Source organism: Pipistrellus kuhlii, unplaced genomic scaffold (assembly GCF_014108245.1).
Source record: "Pipistrellus kuhlii isolate mPipKuh1 unplaced genomic scaffold, mPipKuh1.p scaffold_m20_p_2, whole genome shotgun sequence".
Classification (NCBI taxonomy): Eukaryota; Metazoa; Chordata; class Mammalia; order Chiroptera; family Vespertilionidae; genus Pipistrellus; species Pipistrellus kuhlii.
This window is the reverse complement of record NW_023425515.1, coordinates 46,869,441-46,896,543: the sequence shown is the minus strand read 5'-3', so window position 1 is coordinate 46,896,543 and position 27,103 is coordinate 46,869,441. Positions and strand designations below refer to the sequence as shown.

At 36.7% G+C, this 27,103-nt stretch overlaps 1 protein-coding gene across 1 annotated transcript in view; it reads left to right on the top strand.

Annotated features, from left to right (window-relative positions):
* Positions 1-27,103, top strand: part of PAK2 (p21 (RAC1) activated kinase 2) — an 83,700-nt gene that overhangs the window by 34,317 nt on the left and 22,280 nt on the right. The window contains exons 2-8 of the mRNA XM_036448492.2: positions 1,821-2,028; positions 16,492-16,592; positions 17,205-17,352; positions 19,550-19,581; positions 20,559-20,666; positions 22,213-22,345; positions 24,678-24,741. Coding sequence (XP_036304385.1) covers positions 1,842-2,028; positions 16,492-16,592; positions 17,205-17,352; positions 19,550-19,581; positions 20,559-20,666; positions 22,213-22,345; positions 24,678-24,741 — 773 coding nt within the window. The 5' untranslated portion in view covers positions 1,821-1,841. The remainder of the gene's footprint in view (positions 1-1,820; positions 2,029-16,491; positions 16,593-17,204; positions 17,353-19,549; positions 19,582-20,558; positions 20,667-22,212; positions 22,346-24,677; positions 24,742-27,103) is intronic.

Sequence of the window (27,103 nt, the reverse complement as noted above, 5' to 3'; positions counted from 1 at the left end):
TACTAAGCCTTGTCTTTCTTCCATTTATAGAAATAGGCAAGTGCCTTTTGGCAGGGCACACCTGACAGCCCACACTGAAAAACAGTCAGTCACATCCTGCTCATATCCCATCCCAAACACACCCACATGATGTGACCAGCTGGTTTGGAAGGATCATCTCACTATGTGTCCCCTGCACTACCTTTGATTTCATCCCCATTTCTGCCTTTGATCACCAGTAGTTTAATTTCACGTGAGGCAGTTTTTCTCACACATAAATACAAATCTGCCGAAACTGGTTTGGCTCAATGGATAGAGCGTCGGCTTGGGGACTGAAGGGTCCTGGGTTCGATTCCGGTCAAGGGCATGTACCTTGGTTGCGGGCATATCCCCAGTAAGGGGTGTGCAAGAGGCAGCTGATCGATGACTCTCTCTCATCAATGTTTCTAACTCTCTCCCTTTCTCTCTGTACAAAATCAATAAAATATATTTTTAAAAATAAATAAAATAAATAAAAATATATAAATCTTTTTGTTCCCATCTTCCAGCCCTTCTCTCAGTTATTCCCAGAAATGTTTCTTCCCCCTCCCCCTTTACCTTCTCTCATTCTCCTTCTTTTATAGGCTGAAAAATAACTGTCATTATGTCAGATAAAATACCTGATACTCCTATCAAGGAAAACAAAGTGTGTGATTTGGAGTAGAATTAAGCATTATAATCTTCATTCCTCCATTCTGTCCAAATTATACCTATTTTTCTTCAGGTAGCATTCAAACTATATAAATAATTTAATTTTTAATTTTATGTAAATAGAGTTGGCATTCTTTTCATTGTACATATACAAAGTTTTGTTCACTTACATGCATTAAATAACTTTATAATCAGGATCTAATTATCAATCAAAACTTTTAGTGGAAAAATGGGTAGTTTCCTAGAATATATAGTGTTGTATCAGAATTCATCTGAAAATTACAAGGCATCCCCCTTAAATGCTGATTTTAAATGTGTGCAATCCACTTTTTGAAAAACAAAATATGTATGTATATGTAACAAGCTTAAAGTTTCCATTGAATTAGCCTCATGGATAAGAGGGGTTATTTGACTGCCTAGAAAGGGAATCACAGGCTGGTAGAACCTTGAGATGTGGCCTGACTCTGGTTTTTAGCCAAGCTATGAATATACTTTTGTCAGTGTTCCCAAATGGATCAAGTTCTATGGCCCTGCCTGCAAGACTCACAAGGGACTACGGAGTGTAATAGAATGCCAAATTTTCAGAGAGACCAAATATTGCACCAGTGGTACATTTTCATCCTTTAGGATAGTTTACATGAAGGATAAGTTGTAGTCATAAGGCTGGTGAGCATGGAACCAGATCCCAGAGTAGGGAGTTTGTTGGTGTATTTCATAGCAAGTGTCATGTCTCTGCTGCAGAAATGGAGAGACATACCAGAAACATTTCCTTTGATTGTCTTTCTCTTTGGAATTCTCTTTTTTTAAGGGTCCATGTTGTCTGGCATTTTATTGAAACATTTACTCTTAGCATCAGTTGGTTAGGTGAATCATTTTATATGTTAGTATCATTATAGTTTCCCAAAACTACCATAATAGCTTTTCAGACATTTCCTCAGCTAACCATTCACTAACTTTGTTGGGGGAGATTGCCATATTTATAGGAGATCAATTTAACCTTTTACTCATTGAGTTTTGTAGATCTCACAAATGTCACCTTAAGTGAGTAACATTTTCTAATTTGAAACTGAGGAGGGATTAGTTACTGTATCGCACTTGTGCCTACTATTTTTCACCTTGTTATTAACTATACGTTTTTTCCTGTGTTTCAGGACATACCGTAACTCTGAATCATGTCTGATAACGGAGAACTGGAAGACAAGCCTCCGGCGCCGCCTGTGAGGATGAGCAGTACCATCTTCAGCACTGGAGGCAAAGACCCTTTGTCAGCCAATCACAGTTTGAAACCTTTGCCCTCTGTTCCAGAGGAAAAAAAGCCCAGACATAAAATCATCTCTATATTCTCAAGCACAGAGAAAGGTAAATAGTACTATGGCTTTAAGAGTCTGTTATTATTTTGTTACTCATTTGATATCTTTTTAATTAAAGTGTATGTTGATTTTTAAATTTTTTTATGGTGAGAACAATAAAAACCCAAGAAAACAACTAGTGGTGGTATATAGGCATTATTAGGAAAACTAGTTTATTTTAAACTATGATAGAAAAGAATAAAACTAAAGTTTTGCTCAACGAACTTGCTATGCCAGTGATTTTCTATACTCTTAATTTTTAGAGACTGGGGCTATAGTCATGGCTCCCCAACATTAATAAAAGCTCTGATACTTGAGAAAGACCTACTATTATAAGAATTGTGATATAGTCTACAATACCATGTTTAAAATCCCTGGAGCCAACTTTGTTTTGGAATTGAGAGGTTTTCTGATTTTGAGAACAGTAATGCTGGGGGTTTTTTTTTATCATGTGTTCTATAATGCCCTCAGAAGCGTCTGAAGCAGCACTCAGCAGTGTGTGAACGCATCTTTGGCAAACATGAGTCTAGCCCATAGTTTCTCAACCTCATTACGATTCCACACAGTGAAAGTTGTTTCATTTTGGTAATTTTCCCAATATTTCAAACTTTTATTATTATATTTCTTATAGTAATTTATGATTGGTGATCTTTGATGTTACTAGCATAATGGTTTTGGGGCACTACAAACCACTTACAAACCACACCTATGTAAGATGTCAAACTTAATAGATAAATGTTGTGTGTGTTTTAACTGATCCAATGACTGGTTATTTCCCCGTATCTCTCCCTCTCCTTGGGCCTCCTTATTTCCTGAGACAGCAATATTGAAATCAGGCCAATTAATAACTTTACAATGGCTTCTAAGTAGTCAAATGAAAAGAAGAGTTGCATATCTGTTACTTGAAATCAGAAGCTAGGATAGGACTAAGTTTAGTGGGGAAGGCTGAGATAGGAAAAAAGCTAGGCCTCCTACACCAGTTAGCCAAGGTCTTGAAGGAAATTAAACTGCAATTCTAGTGAACATACAAATGATAAGAAAGCAAAACAGTCTTATTGCTCAACCACTGAGCCACGCCAGCTGGCTACAGATAAATTTTGGAAGACTGTATCTACCATTGGTAATAAGTCCGATGGATCTTGGCAAATAAATTGAAACCTTCTGGAAAGGATTCACCATTCTAGACGCCGTTAAGAAAATATGTTCATTCTAGGTTTGTGAAATATGCTGTTGGTATTTTGGTGGGAGTGCATTGAATCTGTAGATTACTTTGTGTAGTATGGACATTTTAATAATGTTGATTCTACCAATCCATGAACACAGTATGTTCTTCTATCTGTTTATGTCTTCCTCTTTCTCTTTTTTCAGTGTCCTGTAGTTTTCTGAGTATAGGTCTTTTACCTCCTTCGTTACGTTTATTCCTAGGTATCTTAATTTTTTTGGTGCAATGGTAAATAGGATTGTTTTTTTAATCTCTCTTTCTGTAAATTTACTATTGGTGTATAAAAAAGCCATTGATTTCTGGGCATTAATTTTGCATCCTGCTACATTGCTGATTTTATTAAGTCTAATAATTTTTTGATGGAGTCTTTCGGGTTTTCTATGTAAAGTATAATGTCATCTGCAAATAATGTCAGTTTTACATCTTCTTTTCCAATTTGGATGCCTTTTATTTCTTATTCTTGTCTAATTGCTATGGCAAGCCTATTGATGTTTTGATTGGAATTGTATTACATTTGTTGGGTAAGTTCGGGAGAATTGCATTTGGCTTTGTAGTTGAGACTACAGCATCTGTGGAGTCTCCCTTTGTAGCTTGTTTGGAGGAAGATTTAGAAGCACAGTCGTTTTTCTGTTAAAGAAAGAGGGAATATTTGGAGGGTTGTGTGCTCTTATTCCCTGAGACTCTTTCCCTCCCTTTCCAACCCTATTTCCCCCACTTACTGTTCCTTCCTGACACAACTGTGGCCTGAAGCTTTGAGGATTAGGAATGAGGGAAACCCTATGTGTGTGTGCACATTCGTACTTAGAAGAACCCAGTAATCTACCTGCTTAACCACTACCAACATTTATGCAGTAGCATTCTCCCGCCTAAATCCCGAGCTGCTGTTTTTGTCTTTAGTTTTGTCCTAATTTATTTCTGGGACATTCCTCATAGATTTTGTTTCATGGTAAAGAGATTTGATGTAGAAAGGGAAGGTTACAATATTTGTTTCATCTGTCATTTTGAAACAAAAGTCTGGGAGGGGAAAAATTGAATCATTTAAAAATATTTATTTCAGAGACGAAAGGAAAGAGAAAGAGAGATGAAACATCAATGAGAAGAGAGAATCATTGATTGGCTGCCTCCTGCACGCCCCCTGCTGGGGATTGAGCTCGAAACCCAGGCATGTGCCCCAACAGGGAATCCAACTGTGACCTCCTGATAGCTTGATGCTTGACCATTGAGCCACACTGGCTGGACTGTATCATTAATTTTTTTTTCTGATTGTATCATTATTTTATTTTTTAATATATTTTTATTGATTTTTTACAGAGAGGAAGAGAGAGGGATAGAGAGTTAGAAACATCGATGAGAGAGAATCATCGATCAGCGGCCTCTTGCACACCCCCTACTGGGGATATGCCCACAACCAAGGTACATGCCCTTGACCGGGATTGAACCTGGGACCTTTCAGTCTGCAGGCTGACACTCTATCCACTGAGCCAAACTGGTTTCAGCATATCATTATTTTAAAAGTTAAAATGGCCCAGCCAGTTTCATCATTTATGTTTCTTTCTCTCCCTTTCCTTTCTCTCTGAAATGAATAAAAACATGCTTTTAAAAATCAAAATGACTGAAAGATTGTTGCTATCTCTAATGTAAAGCCTGATCTATAGATATTTATTTTATTCTACGCAAATTTACACTCCTTTGTGCTGTTCTTGTTAACAAACATCTACTATTTTCATTTAAAAGAAGAAAGGATGACTTTAGAGTATCTTCAGTTATTCATTTTTGGTTTTAATTGGTATCATTGGAAAAATAAGAAAACAAGAAATTACACTTTTTTTTAATTTGTGGGAGTTTTTATTTTTAATATATTTTATTGATATTTTACAGAGAGGAAGAGAGAGGGATAGAGAGTTAGAAACATCAATGAGAGAGAATCATCGATCAGCTGCCTCTTGCACCCCCCACACTGGGGATGTGCCTGCAATCAAGGTACATGCCCTTGACCGAAATTGAACCCGGGACCTTTCAGTCCGCAGGCCAACGCTCTATCCACTGAGCCAAACCGGTTTTGGCAAAATTACACCTTTTAAAAAATTTATCTTTATTCACTTCAGAAAGGAGTGGGAGAGAAAGATAGAGAATAATTGATTGGCTGCCTACTGCACTCCCTGCACTGGGGAACTGAGCCTGCAATCCGGGCCTGTGCCCTGACTGGGAATCAAACTATAACCTTCTGGTTGTGAGCCTCGCCAGCTGGACAGTATGCCTTTTATGGCAACTTATTTGGACAAATTGTTTTCACATCTCTGCTAATTTGTACCATATGCACCCTGTAGTCATCAGAGACACAGTGACAGGCGAAGCAGATGGTGTCGCTGCCCTCATGGCACCACTGATCAAACACTGCAGCATAGCCCTGGTCCGTGTGGCCCAGCTGGTTGGAGCGTTGTCCCATATACTGAAAGGTGGTGAGTCTGTCTGTGTCTCTCTTCCCCCTTCTTCTCTCTAAAAAACAAAAATACCGCAGCACAAAATTATAAATTATAAACGGAACCATGATAGTAGAGATAGTGTAAGATATCTATCCTATCTGGAAATGCTTCCTAAGGAAATGACATTTAAGTTGAAGGTTAAAGGATGAGTAAGTGAATATATTATAGTTAGGAGGATTTTGATAGTTAAAACATGTTTTGAATGCCTAGAAAATAATTCCAGTGCCACGGACACAGGAGGGCTCATAGCATATTCATGGAGCTAAATACAGTCCTGCAAGATGTGAAAGCAGAGAGGGAGAGAGAATTATATAGCAGTAGAGGCCTGCTGCACGTAATTCATGCAAGAGTAGCCTTCCTTCCCCCAGCTGCCAGCTTCCCTCTGGCACCCAGGACCCGCGCTCAAATCCAGTACCCTGGAACCCGGGCTTCCCTCGCAGCCCTGGCTTCATCTGGAAAGATGCCCAGTCTAATTGGTATATTACGCTTTTATATAATGTAGGAAACTACAGACGGCAGAAGGGGCTGGGCTGTAGACATGAGGTAGGCAGGGAACAGGTCATAAAGGGCCTTGTATTCCATGCTACAGAGCTCAGATTTTATTCTGTTTCCTGGGGAACCATTACAGAATTTTAAACAGGAAAGACCTGGTCACATTCCTGTCTCAAGTAGAGACTGGTAGTTGTTTAGAAAATAGATTTTGTTAGTGAAGATGGTAATGCTCTATTATCTTGGCTTATATTTAAAAACTCTGTTTAATTAGCTAGTGTTAAATGTTATAGTATATATAAACTACAACAGTTTTCACATCTAGTAAATTAGCCTATAAGCAAGCACCTTCACGTCTGGTTAGTTAGGAAAATGCTAGAGTTAGAATTATAAATATCCCTTTTGGTCTAAAAATTTAATTCTAAGATTAGTAATAGTAGCCCATACTCCTCTGTCTTTATCCTAGAGAATGTCCTTCTGTGGGATGGAACAAGTTTAGTTTCACAATTTAAAGCTGTTCTGGGTCAAAAGAACAAAGGGGTAATCACTGGTTTTATTTTTGTATTTATATACATAAGTTTATTATAAATTTTACTGATAATAAAGCTGGAAAATAATACACAATTTACAAATGTTAAATATATACTTATAAATATTAACATATGCTGTGCTCTTTATTGTAATGCTACAGCATCGAATGCTGTTTGAATTGATTCTTATATTTGCTAATCCTTATATTTGCAGCTGGTGGTTGCAATGTATCCAATATTTTTAAAAAAAAAATTAAATCTTTACTATTGAAAGTATTACATAGGTCCACCCCCCCCCCTTCGCATTGACCAATTCTAGCCTGCCCTGCTATAGACCTTTACCACCTTATTGTCTATATCCATGGGTTATGCATATATATGTTCTTTGGTTGATCTCTTCCTACCTTCTCCCGCCTTCCCTCTGAAATTCCACAGACTGTTCTATGCTTCTGTGTGTCTAAATATTTTTTTTATTTTTTCTTTGTGTGTGTGTGTTTGTGAGTGTGTATGACTCAGTAGTTATTCCCCAGAACTTTCCTGGAGTTTTATTTATTTTTAAAAGTTTTATTGTTGAAAATATTACATATCTCCCCCAGTTGACCCCCTCTAGCCTGCACCCTCCCCCAAGGCCTTCACCACTCTATTGTCTGATCTGTACGTTATACATATATGCATACAAGTTCTTCTGTTGATCACTTCGCATCCACCCACCCACCTTCCCCACACCTTCCCTCTGAGATGCCATAGTCTGTTCTATGTATGCTACTATGCCTCTGGATCTATTTTGCTCATCGATTTATTTTGTTCATTAGATTCCCCATATGAGTGAGATCATATGATACTTATCTTTCTCTGGCTTATTTCGTTTAACACAACTCTCTCCAGGTCCGTTCATGCTATCTCAAAGTGTAAGAGATTTTTCTTTTTTACTGCTGCATAATATTCCATGTTATAAATGTACCACAGCTTTTTTATCCACTCATCTACCAATGGGCACTTGGACTGTCTCCAGATCTTAACTCTTGTAAATTATGCTGCTATGATCATAGGCGTGCATACATTCTTTTTGTTTGGTGTTTCTGTTTTCTTGGGATATATTCCTAGAAATGGGATCACTGGGTCAAATGGCAGTTCCATATTTAATTTTTTTAGGAAACTCCAAACTATTTTCCATAATGCTGCACCAGTCTGCCTTCCCTCCAGCAGTGTACTAGGGTTCCCTTTTCTCCACATTCTTGCCAGTACTTGTCATTTGTTGATGGTAGCCATTCTGACAGGTGTGAGGTGATATCTCATTTTAATTTGCATCTCTCTGATGATCAGTGACTTTGAGCATTTTTTATATGTCTCTTGGCTTTCTGTATGTCTATTTAGTAGGTCCTTTGCCCATTTTTTAATTGAATTGTTTGTCTTCCTTCTGTTACCGTTAAGTTGCATGAGTTCCTTATTTTGTTTGGCTATTAACCCTTTATCAGGTGTATTATTGCCAAATACCTTCTCTTATACAGTGGGCTCTCTTGTTTTGTTGATGGTTTCTTTTGCTATGCAGAAACTTTTTATTTTGATGTAGTCCCATTTGTGTATTTTCTTCTTAGTTTCCGTTGTCTTAGGGGATGTATGCGTAAACATATTGCTAGCAATGAGAGATGTCTGAGATTTTGTTGGCTATGTTTTCTCCTAGAACTTTCATGGTTTCACGACTTACATTTAAGTCTTTCATGCATTTTGAGTTTATTCTTTTGTAGTGTAAGTTGGTAGTCTAGTTTCATTTATTTGCGTGTATTCAATTTTCTCACCACCATTTAATGAAGAGACTGTTTTGACTCTATTGTTTGTTCTTGCCTCCTTTGTCAAATACTGTATTAAATGAGTGTAATTACTTAGGTCGATTTCTGGGTCTTTGGTTCTGTTCCATTGAACTACTAGTATATGTTTGTTCTTGTGTCAGTACCAGGCTGTTTTGATTACAGTGGCTTTGTGGTATAACTTCATATCAGGTGGTGTGATCCCTCCAACTTCATTGTTCTTTCTCAAGATTGCTGCAGCTATTCAAAGTCTTCTTTGGTTCAATATAAATTCTTGGAGTATTTGTTCTTAATCTGTAAAATATGCTGTTGCTATTTTAATAGGGATTGTATTAAATCTGTAGATTGCTTTGAATAGTATGGACATTTTAATTATGTTAACTCTACCAGTCCATGAACATGGTATATTCTTACACTTGTTCATGTCTTCCTCTATCTCTCAACATCCTGTAGATTTCCGAGTGCAAGTCTTTTATCTCCTTGGCTAAATTTATTCCTAAGTATCTTAAGTTTTTATTGCAAATAGTAAATGGGATTGTTTAGTTTCTCTTCTGAGAATTCAGTATTGGTGTATAAAAATGATTTCTGGGTGTTAATTTTGTATCCTGCTACATTGCCAAATTCATTTATTAAATCTGGTAGTTTTTTTTATGGAATCTTCAGGGTTTTATAGGTACAATATTATGTCATCTGTGGATAATAACAGTTTTACTTCCTCCTTTCTAATTTGGATGCCTTTTATTTCTTGTCTGATCGCTATGGCTAGCACTTCTAATACTATATTGAACAGGAGTGGTGAAAGTGGACATCCCTGCCTTTTCCTGTTTGTAGGGAAAATGGTTTTAGGCCGAAACCGGTTTGGCTCAGCGGTAGAGCGTCGGTCTGCAGACTGAAAGGTTCCAGGTTCGATTCCGGTCAAGGGCATGTACTTTGGTTGCGGGCACATCCCCGGTAGGGGGTGTGCAAGAGGCAGCTGGTCGATGTTTCTCTCTCACTGACGTTTCTAGTTCTCTATCCCTCTCCCTTCCTCTCTGTAAGAAAAATCAATAAAATATATATTTTTTTTAAAAAAAAGAAAAAGCCCAAACCGGTTTGGCTCAATGGATAGAGCATTGGCTTGGGGACTGAAGGGTCCCGGGTTCGGTTCCTGTCAAGAGCATGTACCTTGGTTGCGGGCATATCCCCAGTAGGGGGTGTGCAAGAGGCAGCTGATCAATGACTCTCTCTCATCGATGTTTCTAACTATCTCCCTTTCTCTCTGTACAAAATCAATAGAATATATTAAAAAAAAAAAAAAAAAAAACCAGAAAAAGAAAATGGTTTTAGTTTTTGCCCATTAAATATGATGTCAGCTGTAGATTTGTCATATATGGCCTTTGTCATGTTGAGGAATGACCCCTCTATTCCCACGTTGCTGAGAGTTTTTATCAAAAATGAGTTTTGGATTTTGTCATGCTTTTTCTGCATCAATTAATATGATCATGTGATTTTTGCCTTTTAATTTATTTATGTGATGGATCACATTTATTGATTTAATAAATCCCACTTGGTCATGGTGTATGATCTTTTTAATATATTGGATGCGATTTTCTAATATTTTGTTGAAGATTTTAGCATCTACAATATGTTCATCAGGGATATTGGCCTGTAATTCTCTTTCTTTATAGTGTCTTTATCTGGTTTTGGAATTAGGATAATGCTGGCCTCATAAAAATAGTTTGGAAGTGTTCCTTCCTCTTGGATTTTCTGAAATAGTTTGAGGAGTGTAAGTGTTAGTTCTTTGAATGATGTTTGGTAAAACTCCTCTGAAGCCATATGGACCAAAGCTTTTGTGTTCTAGGAGTCTTTTGATTACGATTTCCATTTCATCAGTTGTTGGCCTATACAGGTTTTCTGATTCTTCCTGATTCTGTTTTGGAAGTTTGTAATTTTTCTAGGAATTTGTCCATTTCATCCACACTGTCCATCTTGTTGGCATGTAGTTGTTCGTAGTATTTTCTTATAGTCCTTTGAATTTCTGTGGTGTCAGTGATTACTTCTCTACTTTCGTTTCTGATTATATTTATTTGGGTCCTCTGTCTTTGTTTCTAGATTAGTCTGGCTAAAGGTTCATCAATCTTGTTTTTCTTTTCAGAAAATCAGCTCCTGGTTTAATTGAAAAAATAAAAAAAAAAAAAAAAAATATATATATATATATATATATGTATATATATATATATTGTCTCTATGATTTATTTCTGCTCTCATCTTTATTTTCTTCCTTCTACTTACTCTAGGTTTTTCTTATTGTTCTCTTTCTAATTCTTGAAGATGTAGGGTTAAATATGATTTTTCTTGTTTTTTGAGGTAGGCCTGTAATGCTATGAACTTTCCACTCAGGACTGCTTTTGCTGTGTCCCAGAGATTTGTGGTTGTTGTGTGTTCATTTTTGTTTCCAGGAAGTTTTTATTTATTTCTTGATCTCTTTGGTAACCCATACATTGTTTAATAACATGCCATTTAGCCACCATGTGTTTGAATGTTTTGAGGTGTTTTTATTATTGTTGATTTCTAATTTCATTCCACTGTGACCTGAGAAGATGCTTCATATGATTTCAGTCTTCTTGAACTTTATGTCCTAGTGTGGTCTATCTTTGTGAATGACCCATGTGCACTTGAGAGCAACATATATTCTGCAGCTTTGGGGTGAAATATTCTGTAAATGTCAGTTAAATCCATCTGATCCAGTGTGTCCTTTAAAGTCACTGTTTCCTTGTTAATTTTTTGTCTGTAAGATCTATATCCAATGAAGTGAGAGAGGTGTTCAAGTCTCCTACTATGACAATGTTGTTGTTGATTTCTCCCTTAAAATCCTCTTTAAGTATTTTTATATATTAACATGCCCCTATGTTAGGTGAATTTATGCTTAGTGTTATATCCTCTTATTGGATCTATCCCTTTGGTTTTATGTAGTTACCTTTCTTGTCTCTTGTGATTTACCTTCATTTTCAAGTCTGTTTTGTCAGATGAGTATTTTTTAAAATTTCTTTATTGATTAAAGTATCACATATTTGTCCTCAACCTCCCATTCCAATCCTCACCCCTCCCCACTTATGCCCCCAACCCCCTGTTGTCCTTGACCACTGGTTAGGCTCATATGTATGCACACAAGTCCTTTGGTTGATCTCCCTTTTATCCCCACCCTCCTGTTGAGGTCCAACAGTCTCACCCATGGCTCCTTATCTCTGGGTCTGTTCTTGTTCATCAGTCTGTTTTTGTTGTTGTTGTTGTTGTTGTTTTAAAATATATTTTATTGATTTTTTACAGAGAGGAAGAGAGAGGGATAGAGAGTTAGAAACATCAATGAGAGAGAATCATTGATCAGCTGCCTCTTGCACACCCCCTACTGGGAATGTACCCGCAACCAAGGTACATGCCCTTGACTGGAATCAAACCTTGGACCTTTCAGTTCGCAGGCCGACGCTCTATCCACTGAGCCAGACCATCAGTTTTGGCCATCAGTCTTGGCCATCAGTCTGTGGTGTTCACCATTTCCCCTTGATGAGTGAGATCATGTCCTACTGGAAATACACTTATAAGGATCAAAAATGAGATAAGCAATAATTGTTATGCTGAAAATCATATGAATCAGTCTGTAGTGAGTTTCTTTCTGGGCCAACAATTCTTTTGAGAGCCAATTTCAATGTCAAACAGTTCCTTATGTGTACATGTCAGCAATGATATTTCAGTTCTGGATGGTGGACAAATGGTGGTAATGCAGGTCCAACCTTCTCTGGTTTGGTCCTGGGCAACCTGCAGTGATACACAGCTGCTGACTGCTATTATGGCAAGGTGTCATCGGCGTCTGTCAGATGAGTATTGCTACCCCAGCTTTTTTTTCTTTTCTCTTTGCATAGAAAATATTTTTCCATCCCTTCACTCTCATTCTCTGTGTCTTTTGTTCTGAGGTGAGTCTCTTGTAGACAGTATATAATTTGGTCGTATTTTTGTATCCATTCAGCTACCCTATGTCTTTTGATTGGAGCATTTAATTCATGTACATTTTTTTAGAGCTTTCTAGAAAGCTCCTGTTTTTCGTTTGTTTGTTTTTTTAATATATTTTATTGATTTTTTACAGAGAGGAAGGGAGAGAGAGAGAGAGAGAGAGAGAGAGAGAGAGAGAGAGAGAGTGCGCGCGCGCGCTAGAAATGTCGATGAGAGAGAAACATCGACCAGTTGCCTCCTGCACATCCGGGGATGTGCCCGCAACCAACGTACATGCCCTTGACCGGAATCGAACCCGGGACCTTTCAGTCCGCAGACTGACGCTCTGCCGCTGGGGTAGAGCCAAACTGGTTTCGCCTAATTCATTTACATTTAAGGTTATTGATAGGTGCTTATTTATTGCCGTTTTAATTCTGTGTGCCTAGGTTTATCTATTTCTTCTCATTATGATAGCCTTTCCTTTAGCATTTCTTGTAATGTGGGCTTGGTGCTGATGTACTCCTTTAGCCTTTTTCTTCTTTTTTGTTCTAGGAAGCTCTTTATTTCACTGTCCAATTTGAATGATAGCTTTGCTGGATATAGTAATCTCAGTTTCAGATCCTTGCTTTTCATTATCTTGAGTACTTAATATCATTCGGTCCTGGCCTGTAGAGTTTCTGATGAGAAATTGGGTGTCAGCCTTATGGGAACTCCTTTGTAGGTAACACTGCTTTATTCTTGCTGCCTTTAAGACCTCTCTTTGTCTTTAATGTTTGTCACTTTTAATTATGATGTGTCTGGACATCGGTCTGTTTGGGTTCTTCTTGCTTGGACTCTGTGCCTCCTGCACTTGTGTGACTTATTCCTTCAGCAGATTAGGGAAGTTTTCTCCATTATTTCTTTAAAACATTCTCTGTCCTCTGCGCCTTTTCTTCCCCTTCTGGCACATCTACTATTTGAATATTATTATATTTCATGTTGTTCCATGGCTCCCTTAAGCTGTCCTCCTGTTTTTCACTTGTTTTTCCTATTTGGTTCTCTAGTTGAGTGATTTTTTTTTTTTCCTATCCTGTCCACTAATCACTGATTCAATCCTCAGCTTCCCCTAACCTGCTGTTTATTCCTTCCAATGTGTTCTTTATTAGTGCTATGTCATTCTTTATTTCTGACTGGTCTTTTTTTATAGTTACTGTATCTTTTCTCCTGCTGTTGAGCATCTTAACCATCATTATTATCAACTCTGTATCAGATAACTTCCTTATCTCCATTTCATTTATCTCTTCTTCTGGAGAATTCTCTTGTTCTTTCTCAGTGTTTTTTTTTTAGTCTCCCCATTTTGGCTGCCTGTTGGGTTTGTGACTAATTGGTTTATGACTCAGTCTCTAGTGCAGGACAGACAGTGTCAAATGCTGTTTCTGACTAATTAGGTCAGGTAAATACTAAAAGCCTTTACATATCCACCTCTCCCTGTTGACTAATTGTTTTCAGTTTTGAGTAGCCCTCAGGCAATCATCCCCAGGTGTAATGAGAGGTTTTCAAATAGGCTGGGTGGGGCAATTGCTTCTGCCTAGAGGCTATTTGTTATTCTCAGTCTGTTAATGGGCCTCAGAAACTCTGCACCCTTGGGCAAGGTGTTTGCTATAGAGTGAGTCAACTGTCTTCCCCCCCAGGCAAAAACTGCCTCCATAGCAGAGATAGCAGAGGTCTGTCTGAGAAAGATGTCCTATGCTGCTAGAGGGAATGACTCAGCACTGGAAACCATGGTAGCCACCTTCTGAGCTCCACCCCTAGAGCCCTCATCCCTGGCTTCTGCTCCAGTCCACTCTACCCTCCCTCTGCTGAGCCCAGGGTGAGTGGCAGCATACTAAATTTTGTGCATTGGCCCTTTAAGAGGGTGCCTGCATTTTCAACCATCTCTCCCTGGCAGCCAGCAACCTGCTGCTTTTCACAGCTATATGTTATGTGGGCACCTTTCTCAGTTCTGGTGCTCTGTGTTGGAGAGCCCAAGCGTGGGTTTAGACCCCAGAGTTCTCGGTGGAAACCCCCCACAGCTGAGACATCCCTCTGGGCCTTGAGCTTCTGGCTGGGGGAGGCCAGCCAGCCCTTTCTGGTCTCTGTGCTTCCTACGAGTTTCCATGCGGTCTCTACTTTCCGTCCTGGATTCTCATGCTAGTCTTCAGTTGATTTTTCAGGGTAGTTTTTCTGTATTTTAATTGTATTTTCAGTTTGGGCCTGACAAAGTGTCCGTGTAGCTTCTACTTACTCTGCCGCCATTTTAAAGCCCCATCACTGGTTGTTTTAAATTAGAGACGGAAGAGTCTCCCTTTAAAGAGAAGGGTATTTTTTTCTTGGAACAATAAAAGACCCCGAATAGCCACAGCAATCCTGAGAAAGAAGAGTAGGAGGGATCTCAATACCAGACTTCAAACTATATTACAAAGTCACTGTTCTCAAAACAGCCTGGTACTGGCACAAGAACAGACATATAGATCAATGGAATAGAATCGAGAACCCAGATATCAACCCAAATCACTATGCTCAATTAATATTTGACAAAGGAGGCACAAATATACAATGGAGTCAAGACAGTTTCTTCAATAAATGGTGTTGGGAAAATTGGACAGACACAATGGAATACTATGCTGCCATAAAAAAGAAGGAATTCTCATCATTTGCAGCAGCCTGGATGGAATTGGAGAACATCATGTTGAGTGAAATAAGCCAATCATGAAAGAGAAACACCACATGACCTCAGTCATTGGTGGATGATAAAGATCATTATAAACTGATGAACCAAGAGACAGATATAGAGAAAGTAAAGCAACAGGCAGACTGTCAAATTACAGTGGGGAGGGGAGGAAGAACTGGGGGAGATAATAGATCAACTGAAGGACTTGTATACATGCATATAAGTACAACCAACGGACATAAAACTCTGAGGAGGGAGGGGATGTGTGGGAGGGAGGGGGGCAAAAAAATCAATAAAATATGTAAAAATAAATTAATTAATTAATTAAAAAAATAAAAAGAAGGGTGTTTTTTTCAATTAAATTTTTATTGATTTCATACAGGAAGGGAGAGGGAGAAAGAAACATCAATGTTGAGAAACTCATTTATTGGCTGCCTTCTGCCCTGACTGGGAATTGAAATATGACCTCCTGGTTCATAGTTCGATGATGAACCTGGGACTTCTCAGTACACAGACCGACGCTCTATTCACAGAGCCAAACTGGTTTCGGCTTTATTGATTTTTAAAGAGAGATTGGGAGGGGAGAACACATTGGCTCAGTTGTGTCCTAAATGAGCCCCATCTAGGAATCAAACCTACAACATAGGTATGCCTTGACCAAGAATTGAATGAACTCTTGACCTTTTAGTGTATGGACAACTCTCCAACCTGGCTAGGGCGACCTGTTAACTTTTATACTTTTATATATGAGTAAACAGTGAAGGATTGTCAGACACTTGACAACCCTTAAATAAGAGAGGCCAAAACAATGGGGTAAAAAAGGAATGTAGAAGAAACAGACAATGTAAGGAGAAAAAAAACCCAACCTACACACACAAAAACCATATAATAGAGAAGATAAATTGCATCCATAAAACAAGAAAAATATTCTCAGAAAAAGAATGATCAGAGAACAATGAGAAATAATTATTGGAAAGCCATCATTTAAGATAACTGAAACAAAATATGTCAATAGGTGAAGAGAAGAAGATCATTAAATAAAATTTTCCCAGATCATTAAACTATAATGCAAAGATAAAAAATATGGCACTGGTTGTCTCCACCCCTAATTTATGACAGGATTAGTTACTGTTCTTCATTTATCAGTTTTCTATCAGTCTTTCTCTTTAAGAGAAATCTTTTTTAAAAATAACTTTGTTTTAATATGTTTTAGGAAAAATATAAACTTGATTATGAATACCTTTTAAAATTTTGTTTAATAGGTTGATTCTTTTTTTTTTAATACCCTTTAGGAAGTAGGAAGAAAGAGAAGGAACGGCCAGAAATTTCTCCTCCTTCTGATTTTGAACACACCATCCATGTTGGCTTTGATGCTGTTACTGGAGAATTCACTGTAAGTTTACCTAGTTGGGACTCATTTTTATATCATCACTCAAGCTTTTCCATTCAGTAGTAAGTTTGAAGTTAACTTTCCTATCCACGTATTAACTATGAATTCTTAGTGCTTTTCTCTTCTTCTAGAACAGTGGTTCTCAATCTTTCTAATGCCATGACCCTTTAATACAATTCCTCATGTTGTGGTGACCCCCAACCAAAAAATTATTTTCGTTGCTATTTCATAACTGTTACTACTGTTATGAATCGTAATGTAAATATCTGTGTTTTCCGTGGTCTTAGGCTATACAGCAACCAAAAAATAATTTTATGGTTGGGATCACCACAACATGAGGAACTGTATTAAAGGGTTGCAGCATTAGAGAGGTTGAAAACCGCTGTTCTAGAAGGATTTGTGGATGGATGTATCCTTTCCCTAGGGAACTGCAACTATGAATTGTAATTATGCAAAACAGATTTAGATAAATAGACCTTTAGAAAACTAGGCTTTTTAGAATTTAGTCAACTATAGTTAATATAGATTGCTTGATCTATTTCATCATTCACCTCTGAAAATTGATTTTATTAGAGCAACTCTAAACCGCTAATTCCTAACTGTCTTGTTTTTTAGGGCATGCCAGAACAGTGGGCTCGATTATTACAGACCTCCAACATCACCAAACTAGAGCAAAAGAAGAATCCTCAGGCTGTGCTGGATGTCTTAAAGTTCTATGATTCCAACACAGTGAAGCAGAAATATCTGAGCTTCACTCCTCCAGGTAAGATACCAATTCTAATTCACATAAGATTGCAGAGTTGTGAAGCTCCTCTAAATAAAAAGATTGCTTCTAAAAAAAACAACAAAAAATCACCACCTATGCTGTAGTTTTTGTCCCTACTTTTTTCCTTGCATAGATCTACCATCCAACCATCTATCTATCTATCTATCTATCTATCTATCTATCTATCTTGTTTCCCTGAAAATAAGACATTCTCCGAAAATAAGACCTAGCGAATGGGAAAGATAAGACATCCCCTGAAAATAAGACCTAGCACAACTTTGGGAGAAAAATTAATATAAGACACTGTCTTATTTTCGGGGAAACAGGGTATCTATTTATATTTCAGAGAGGAGGGGAGAAGGAGAGGGAGATAGAAACATTAATGATGAAAGAGAATCATTGATTGGCTGCCTCCTGCACACCTCACACTGAGGATCGAGCCTGCAACCCGGGCATATGCCCTGACCAGGAATTGAACTGTGACTTCCTGGTTTGTAGGCAATACTCTACTACTGAGTATTGAGTTTATAAACTGGCTGGGCTAGATCTAGCTTTTATAAACTGAATGGAGCAGCTCTTATGTATAATCTCTTAAGCTTTGACAAAAGTAGATGTTTTGGCCTTTTGTTTGTTTTACTCTTTACTTCTTTTGAATGACTTCCATCAATAGGAGAAAATGCTGATTTATAGTTCATACTATCAATAGAAATATATTTATTGTTAGTGGAACAGGAAAAGGGTTGTATTACTATATAACTGCACAGACTTTGAGGTAAAAAATGTTTTTAAGTCCACTCAAAATTTGAAACATCAAATATACAAAAATAAGCATTAGACTATAAGAAGTTATTCCTCAAAATTGAAATATCATCAGGCAAGAACCAGAATAATAGTGGATTTTAAAAAAATAATTTGTTTGAATCAGTATCGGAATCAAGTTCCTACATTGTAGTTGATTGCTATATCTCTTGAATCTTTTTTTATATTTAGGCTTCCCCTCCCTCATTCTGATTCTCATGGACTCTTTTCCTTGTAATTTATTTGTTAAACAAACAAGATCATTTGTCTTGTTTCCCTAATAGGGATTTTACTGATTCGTCCCAAGGTGTCATTTAATGTGTTTCTCTGTCCTCTGAAGTCATATGTGTAGTTTTTACAAACAATGTGATTGAGCTAAAATCGTGTAGCATTACCTGTACTTAATTTGATGGCATCATTTTAAAAATAGAGACCACTTGGAAAATGATTTTAATTTTTTTAACTTAGTAGTTTGAAACATCCTTAGCAAAAAATTAGACTTGTCCCTTAACTTTTTGTCAACTAGTAAATCTGTATAAAATAGTAATCTTTTTTTAAATCATGTTTGGCCAGAAAATTATGTATTTCATAGATATTATATATGCATTTTAAAAAGTAAACATAAACAAAACTTACTCTTCTAAATTGTAGAATGAGTATTTTATTTATCTATTTTTAATATATTTTTATTGATTTCAGAGAGGAATGGAGAAGGATAGAAAGATAGAAACATCAATGAAGAGAGAGAATCATTGATCGGCTGCCTCCTGCACGCCCCCTACTGGGCATCGAGCCCACAATCTGGGCATGTGCTCTTGATTGGAACTGAACCCGGGACCTCGGACCCTTCAGTCCGCATGCCAATGCTCTATCCATTGAGCCAAACCAGCTAGGGCCAGAAAGTGTATTTTAATATTTAATCTTTATGAATTGGTTTTGCATTAAGGGATTTGCTTTTATACTGATCACAACTTATATCAAGCATTGCCCTTTGCACGTTTTGTCTGCATGGTTGGTTGTTTTAAGTTCCTCAATAGGCAGTTTTCTGGAGAAAGTATCATTGTGAATAAACTTCTGTTTTGTTTAAATACAGATGGACAGGTATAGTTTCAAATAAATTTTAATAATTTTATTAAGGTATGATTTACATGCTATAAAACTCACCCACTTAAAGGATACAATTCAATGATTTTAATAAATTTATATTAAGATTGGAGATTTGTCGACTGAATCTTACATAAATTCCTGTTTGAATACCGATATTGTCAGTTTTATCGAGACTTAATTTAAAATCAGTCTAAATATTTTACTTGCTCTGCTTTCTATTATCTTTTAATTTTTAGGCGTTTTATTTTTTGAAACGTTAAGTTAACATTATTTCCTGTTTCATATTCAGAGAAAGATGGCTTTGCTTCTGGAGCACCAGCGGTGAGTTGATATGTTATTCCTTACAGCTCTTGTTCTAATCTAAGTTTCCCAAAACAAACCAGTTTTTATTTTACTTCCTAAAGTAAATTACAGCCATCAGAAATAAATAACTACTTAATATATGTTTTACCTAGCCACTTAATTAGTTGAGGAGGCCATGTTAAAACAATAGAATATTCTTGATAGGATATGTCATTTAAGCACAGTTACCTCCTGCAGAGTCACTGTTTTAGTTTCAATTCCTCAGTTAGAGGAAATAGTCTCCTGGGGTTAATGTGAAGATTAATTGGAATAACATGTAAAGTACCTATCTAGCACACACCTGGCACATAATAATCTCTGTATAAAGGTAATACCTTCCTCTTTTGCTTCATTAGCCATTTTTTTCTGGTGAATGTAGCTGTTTTAAATGACTGAAAATGAGTCTGACTTACACAAAGCTTAGAGCCGTGGTCGGCAAACTGTGGCTCATGAGCCACCTGCGGCTCTTTGGCCCCTTGAGTGTGACTCTCCCACAAAATACCACGGCCTGGGCGAGTCTATTTTGAAGAAGAAGCATTAAAAATTTTAAGTTTAAAAAATTTGAATCTCAAAATAAATTTCAATCATCGTACTGTTGATATTTGACTCTTTTGACTGAGTTTGCCGACCACTGGCCTAGAGGATTCTTGTTTTTGGTCTTAACAAATAAAGTGATTGTTTCTAAAGGGTTTGTTAAAGGGTATAAAATTCTCTATATAAAAAGTATACATTCTATTTTAAGAATACTTAATATTACCACATATATTTATTTCATAAACTTTACTTACAGAATTGCCTTCATGTTTTAAGTGATTAAATTAGAGTAAGGGAGGATTTACTGTTTTGAAATGAGCTATTAAAATAAATATTTTTTTAAATATGCTAAAAGAGATTCATATTTTAATATATTTTATATTTGACATGTCTTCCTTACCTTTGCTTGTTGATAAATACAGTTGAATACCAAGGGATCAGAAACATCAGCAGTAGTAACAGAGGAAGATGATGATGATGAAGAGGCTGCCCCCCCTGTCATTGCTCCACGACCTGATCATACAAAATCAGTGAGTGTCTTGTTAGTGAATTGGGCTGTGTATGTGTGCATGTGTGTTTTAAAAAGCAGTCTGTATTTTAGTTCCATTGATCAATTTTAAAAAGCCCTTATGCTTAAAATATTTTAGTGTGGGGAAATTTGACTAGAAGATCTTTACCTAAAGACCACTCATCAAAAAACTAGCGCTATATATATATATATATATATATATATATATATATATATTTTTTTTTTTTTAATTGATTTCAGAGAGGGAGGAAGTGGGAGAGAGATAGAAGCATCATTGATGAGAGAGAATAATTGATTGACTGCCTCCTACACCCGCCCTAATGGGGATCAAGCCCCATAACTTAGGCATGTGCCCTTGATTGGAATTGAATCTGGGACCCTTTAGTCCATAGGCTGACGCTCTATCTACTGAGCCAAGCTGACTAGGGCATAAAACTAGCTTTTTTGAAAATTAAAATCAAATGAGTTTTTTAAAAGTTAAAATACAAATACTGTTTTTTCTTTTTTATTTATTGGGGTGACATTGGTTAATAAAATTACATATTTTATCTCCCATTTTACAGTCCTCTCAAAGTTTGAATGTCATTCAAGGGGCTTCTAAGAGTGAATTCCTAACCAGATATAGGAGAACTTTAACAATAATGACCTTAGATAGAGATAGAGTCCTGTCCCTCTCCCTGTACTAATACAAGTAAAGTAGGGGAAGGTTCTGTGCAGCAGCGTCGGGGCATGGTGGTACACTTGGCAGGTAAAGCTCTGAGGACTGCCAGTGCTTCCTGATCTAATATGAGGGCTCTGTTTCCTGTATATCCTAGAACTGGCTGTTGGAAATGAAAGGGTAGAAATCATATTTGTGCAAACATTTGGGGAGATATTAATAGTTATTTTAACATCAAAATTTCTATTATTTTCTTTATTTCTCTTTTGTGGTAAAGACATTATTTTAAACTTTTTGCTTCATTACTAGCATATCATTTTATTTTATTTTTTATTAATTTTCACCTGAAGATATTTTTCCATTGATTTTTTTTTTTTTTTTTTTTTTTTTTGAGAGAGAGAGAGTGGAAGAGAGGGTGTGAGACAGAAAAATCGATGGATGTGGGAGAGACACATTGATTAGTTGCCTCCCACACATGCCCCAACCAGGGCTGGGGATTGAGGCTGCAACCTAGGTACATGTCCTTGACCACAATCGAAGTCAGGACCCTTCGGTCCACTGGCCGATGCTCTATTCACTGAGCCAGACGACCTAGGGCTATAGCATATCATTTTAGATCTGGTTACACTTAAATTTCATTCAGAGATCTGTTCTTTTGCTAGAAAAAGTTAAAAGACATGATGTACTAAATTAAAATGTTTCACATTTATTCTTCGTTACAAGTCATTTTTCCTACAAGTCTTTTTTAAAGACAGATCTGAAAATATTATTCTCATTCTTTAGATCACTGGAAGGTAGTTTTGGTTAAAATAAAAAAAGTGAATAGTATGACAGTAAAAATACATAAACATTTTCCGTTAAGTTTCAGTAATTAACTATCTCTTTGCAGATTTATACACGGTCTGTAATTGACCCTATTCCTGCACCAGTGGGTGATACTAATGTTGATGGTGGTGCCAAGTCTTCTGACAAACAGAAAAAGAAGACCAAAATGACAGATGAAGAAATTATGGAGAAATTAAGTATGTTTCCCACATTTTACATTATTCTGAAATTGTTGACAGCTCTTGAAACATTTGGCACAGATGGATATTTATTTGTTTGTTTGTTTGTTTGTTTGTTTTCAAATGCTCCATATACCGTATTTTTCGGACCATAAGACGCACTTTTTCCCCCCCAGAAGTGGGGGGGAAAAGTCCCTGCGTCTTATGGTCCAAATATAGCCTACACATATACTTTAAAAAAAAAGTTTTTTACTTGCCCGGCTCTGTGTGGTCTCTGTGTGCTTGCCCGGCTCTAAAATGGTTCTAAATGCTGCTGTTTACTTTACAGGGTTGATTACATGTGTTTATGACTGTGATGTTGGGTTTTAATGCACATAAAATATTTTAGGACACTATTTGTTTCAGAATCTTTTTTTCTTCATTTCCCTTCTCTAAAAACTGGTGCGTCTTATGGTCCAGAGCGTCTTATGGTCCGAAAAATACGGTAGCTGTTTGTTTATTTTTTTAAATCCTCACCTGAGGATATTTTCCCATCGATTTTTATAAAGAGTGGAATGGGGAGGGAGAGACAGAGAGAAACACTGATGAAGAGAGACACAATTGATTGCCTCCCACATGCCCCCCTGACCAGTGCCTGGAGTCTGTAACTGAGATATGTGCCCTTGACCTGAATTGAACCTGGGACCTTCCAGTCTGCAGGCTGACTCTCTATCCACTGAGCCAAACCAGCTAGGGCTGGCCCAGATGGACTTTAATTTATCCCCTATATTTTAGCTTAAGACATAAAGAATAAATTGTTGACTTTCAGAACCAACTTCAATTAAAATCTGAAAAAGCCCCCAAAATATTCTTCTTTGCTTATTTATTATTATGTGTTGACTACTGAGCAATACTTTTCCCCAAAGGGCCAAATCTAAGATTCACAGTTGGAAACTTTATCAAAGGAAGTTTGTATATATTTATACATACCTATAGCTTCTCAGTATGAGAATATAAAATGACCATAAGAACTAAACAGAGTGGCCCTCCTGTATGGATATATTTGTAAACATAAAGTGGATTTTTTTTTTTTCATCCATCAACTCTCATTGGCCTGGATCAAGCATTGGAATTAATTTACATAGTGCCAGGGAGATTGTAATGATAATGTCTGATTTGCAGGACTACAGAAACTATAGTTATAATGAACACCTACATGGAGAGATTAAGGAAAAATACTATAATTATAGTGGCTGTAGACTTGTGGGTTATATGTGCCATATTCCTATTTTCTTTCACCTTGAGCAAATGAAAGAAAAAAATTTAAATATATTTTTATTGATTTCAGAAAGGAAGGGGGGGGAGAGAGAGAGAAACATCAGTGATGAAAGAGAATCACTCCTGCAACTCGAGCATGTGCCCTTCAGTCCTCAAGCGGATGCTCTGTTCACTGAGCTAAACCAGCGAGGGCGAGCAAGTGAAAATTAAATGTGGTTTTCTCATGTTTTCACTTACTGTAATAAGAATATAAGTTATAGTTTTATGTCCAACAGCCTAGTTCTAAAACCTTTTTCTTAGTTGTAACTTTGTGACCTTTCCTAAAACAGATGTGTGCTTAGCTCATATTAGAGTAGTTTTTATACTGATAAGTAGTTTTCTAAATACATTGTAAGATCAAAGATATATTTGTATATTCAGAAAAGCCAATTAGGGTTAAGTTTTTGGGGGGTTTTTTTAGTGTTTGTGGTTGAAACATAGTATTTTGAGATTTACTGTAATATTTGAAAATCACTATTCTAAAATCAGTAGAGTTTATTAAAAGGAATAATGCTATCAGAGTTAATTTACAATTTTAAAAGTATGTATATTTCTGCCGAAACCGGTTTGACTCAGTGGATAGAGTGTCAGCCTGTGGACTGAAGGGTCCCGGGTTCAATTCCGGTCAAGGGCATGTACCTTGGTTGCAGGCACATCCCCAGTAGGGAGTGTGCAAGGCAGCTGATCGATGATTCTCTCTCATTGATGTTTCTAACTCTCCCTCTCTATAAAAAAATCAATAAAATATATTATATATATATATATATATATATATATATATATATATATATATATTTCTTTATTGATTTCAAAGAGGAAAGGGAGATAGAAACATCAATGATAAGAGGGAATCATTGATTGGCTGCCTCTTGCACGCCCCCTACTGGGGATTGGGCCCACAACCCAGGCATCTGCCCTTGGCCAGAATCAAACTTGGGACCGTTCAGTCCACAGGCCAATGCTCTATCCACTGAGCCAAACTGGCTAGGGCTAATTTACAATTTAAAAATGCTTGACTGAGCTTATAATTTTTTGTTGTTTTTATTTAAAATAGGAACTATTGTGAGCATAGGTGACCCTAAGAAAAAATATACAAGATATGAAAAAATTGGGCAGGGGTAAGTATTTGTGACTGTATTATCACTATATTCAATACTTACTAGATGTACAGCATATCTCTTTTACTTGCCAACATTGAGCACTTTTAATATTCTCTGAGTGATGTCCTTAGATTTGTGTAGATAAGTAATATATTTCTTTTTAGATGCTATGAAAAAACTATTATTTAGCAACAACTGTACATTGTTTTGTTTTGTTTTTTCTTTTTATTGATTTTAGAGAGAGGGAAGAGGTAAAAAGAAACAAACATCAATTTGTTATTCCACTTATTTATGCATTTATTGGTTGATTCTTGTATGAACTCTACCCAGACTGAACTTCCAACCCTGGTGTATAAGGATGATACTCTAACCAAGTGAGCTACCTGGCTAGGGCATGAGTATACATTGTTTCTTCTTAAATGTAATTAGATTAATTAGACGGGTGGAAAAATTGGTGATGAGAGATTAATTAGAAGGGTGGAAAAATTGTCCATCAAATATATTTATTAATAAAAGACTATGGGAACATTTACTACATTATTATAGGCAATAAAAACATACATTTTAATTACATCTATTGACTCTCTTTGAATCTACTGATTATTTGATTTTGTCCAGTAACTTGTATTTTTAAACTATATTAACTAAACACTTTCCCTGTTGTTTGGGAAGAGATGAACATCTGGGATTTTTAATGTTATTCATCTTTGGAAAATGTTCTGTGAATTTAGAAAGAGAGCTTACGTTATTTTTGAAAGTTTCTTTATGAATTTCTTTTTAAAAACCAAATTTAATTACAGCACTGGTTTTAATAACAAAAAGTAAAAGTCAACATTTTAAGCATCATAATGGATAAATTGTAATTTTTGGAATGATACAGGTTGGAGCAAAAGTAGGTTTATAATTGTTTGGAAAAAATAATAATAAGTAATAATATAAGAATGAACTGTGTTTCGCGTGTTCACAACTGTAAACCTAATTTTGCCCCACCTTGTATATGTAATAATAATTATGAGTGGACAAAATGATATCTAACAAAAAGCAAAGGGGGAAAAAAGAACAAGAAAGAATAAAATCTATCCATTTCGATGACCATCCCAAATTCAATGTTGAATTATAAGAGAAAATTGCAGAAAAAATACATAAAGTTAAATCATTTTTATGAAGTTTAAAAATTATGTTAACCTTGGCCCATGTAGCTTGGTTGAGCGTTGTCCTATGCACTGAAGGGTTGCTGGTTTGTTTCCTAGTCAGACATGTCCAGGTTTCAGGTTCAATCCCCATTTGGGGTGATGCTGGAGGCAGTCAGATGATGTTTCTCTCTCATATTGATGTTTCTCTCTCCACCCTCCCCCTCTCTCTCTCTTTTTTCTCTCTCTCCATCCCCCCCTTTTCTTTCCTCTCTCAAATCAATTTCAATTCTTAAAAAGTATGTTAAATATATTCTGTAGAGATACATATCTATGATCTTTGTGGATAAAGTATAGAGAAATGGATGGAACTGACATACATCAAATACAAAATGGACAAATGCAGATTACTTTTGGGACGAAAGAGGATGCCTTTGGAAAGGGCACACAAAAACCTTCATATTTATTTGTAGTTCTTCGTTGTTGTTTAAATATATTTTTATTAATGTCAGAGAGAGGGGGGGGAAGAGAGAGAAATAGAAACATCAGTGATGAGAGAGAATCATTGATTGGCTGCCTCTGCTCACTCCCTATGGAGGGTCGAGCTCACAACCTGGGCATATACTCTTTTTTTTTTTTTTTTTTTTTTTAATATATTTTATTGATTTTGTACAGAGAGGAAGAGAGAGGGATAGAGAGTTAGAAACATCAATGAGAGAGAGTCATCGATCAGCTGCCTCTTGCATACCCCCTACTGGGGATATGCCCGCAACTAAGGTACATGCCCTTGACCGGAATCGAACCCGGGACCTTTCAGTCCCCAAGCCGACGCTCTATCCATTGAGCCAAACCGGTTTCGGCTGGGCATATACTCTTACCTACAATTGAACTCTGACCTACTGGCCACTGAGCCAACCTGGTGGGTTAGTTCTTTGTGTTTTAATTAGTGAAGTGGATCCATCGGTACATGTTGCTTTTTTTTTTCCCCTTTATCTTTTTTTTTTTCATTTTTGTAGATATGAAATTTGTGACAAATTTCTAACCTAATTTTTGGCCACAGGGATAGCCTCTCTTTTACTTATTTTCCCCCCTTTTTATTTTTACTTTTGTTTTTTACTTTATTTTGTTTTTACTCTTTTTTTTTTTAATCTTTATTGTTCATATTATTACAAAGGTTCCTCATTTCTTCCCCCCTCCACCAGGTTCCCACCCCACCTTCCGCCCCCCCTCCCCATCCCCCATTGTCCTCA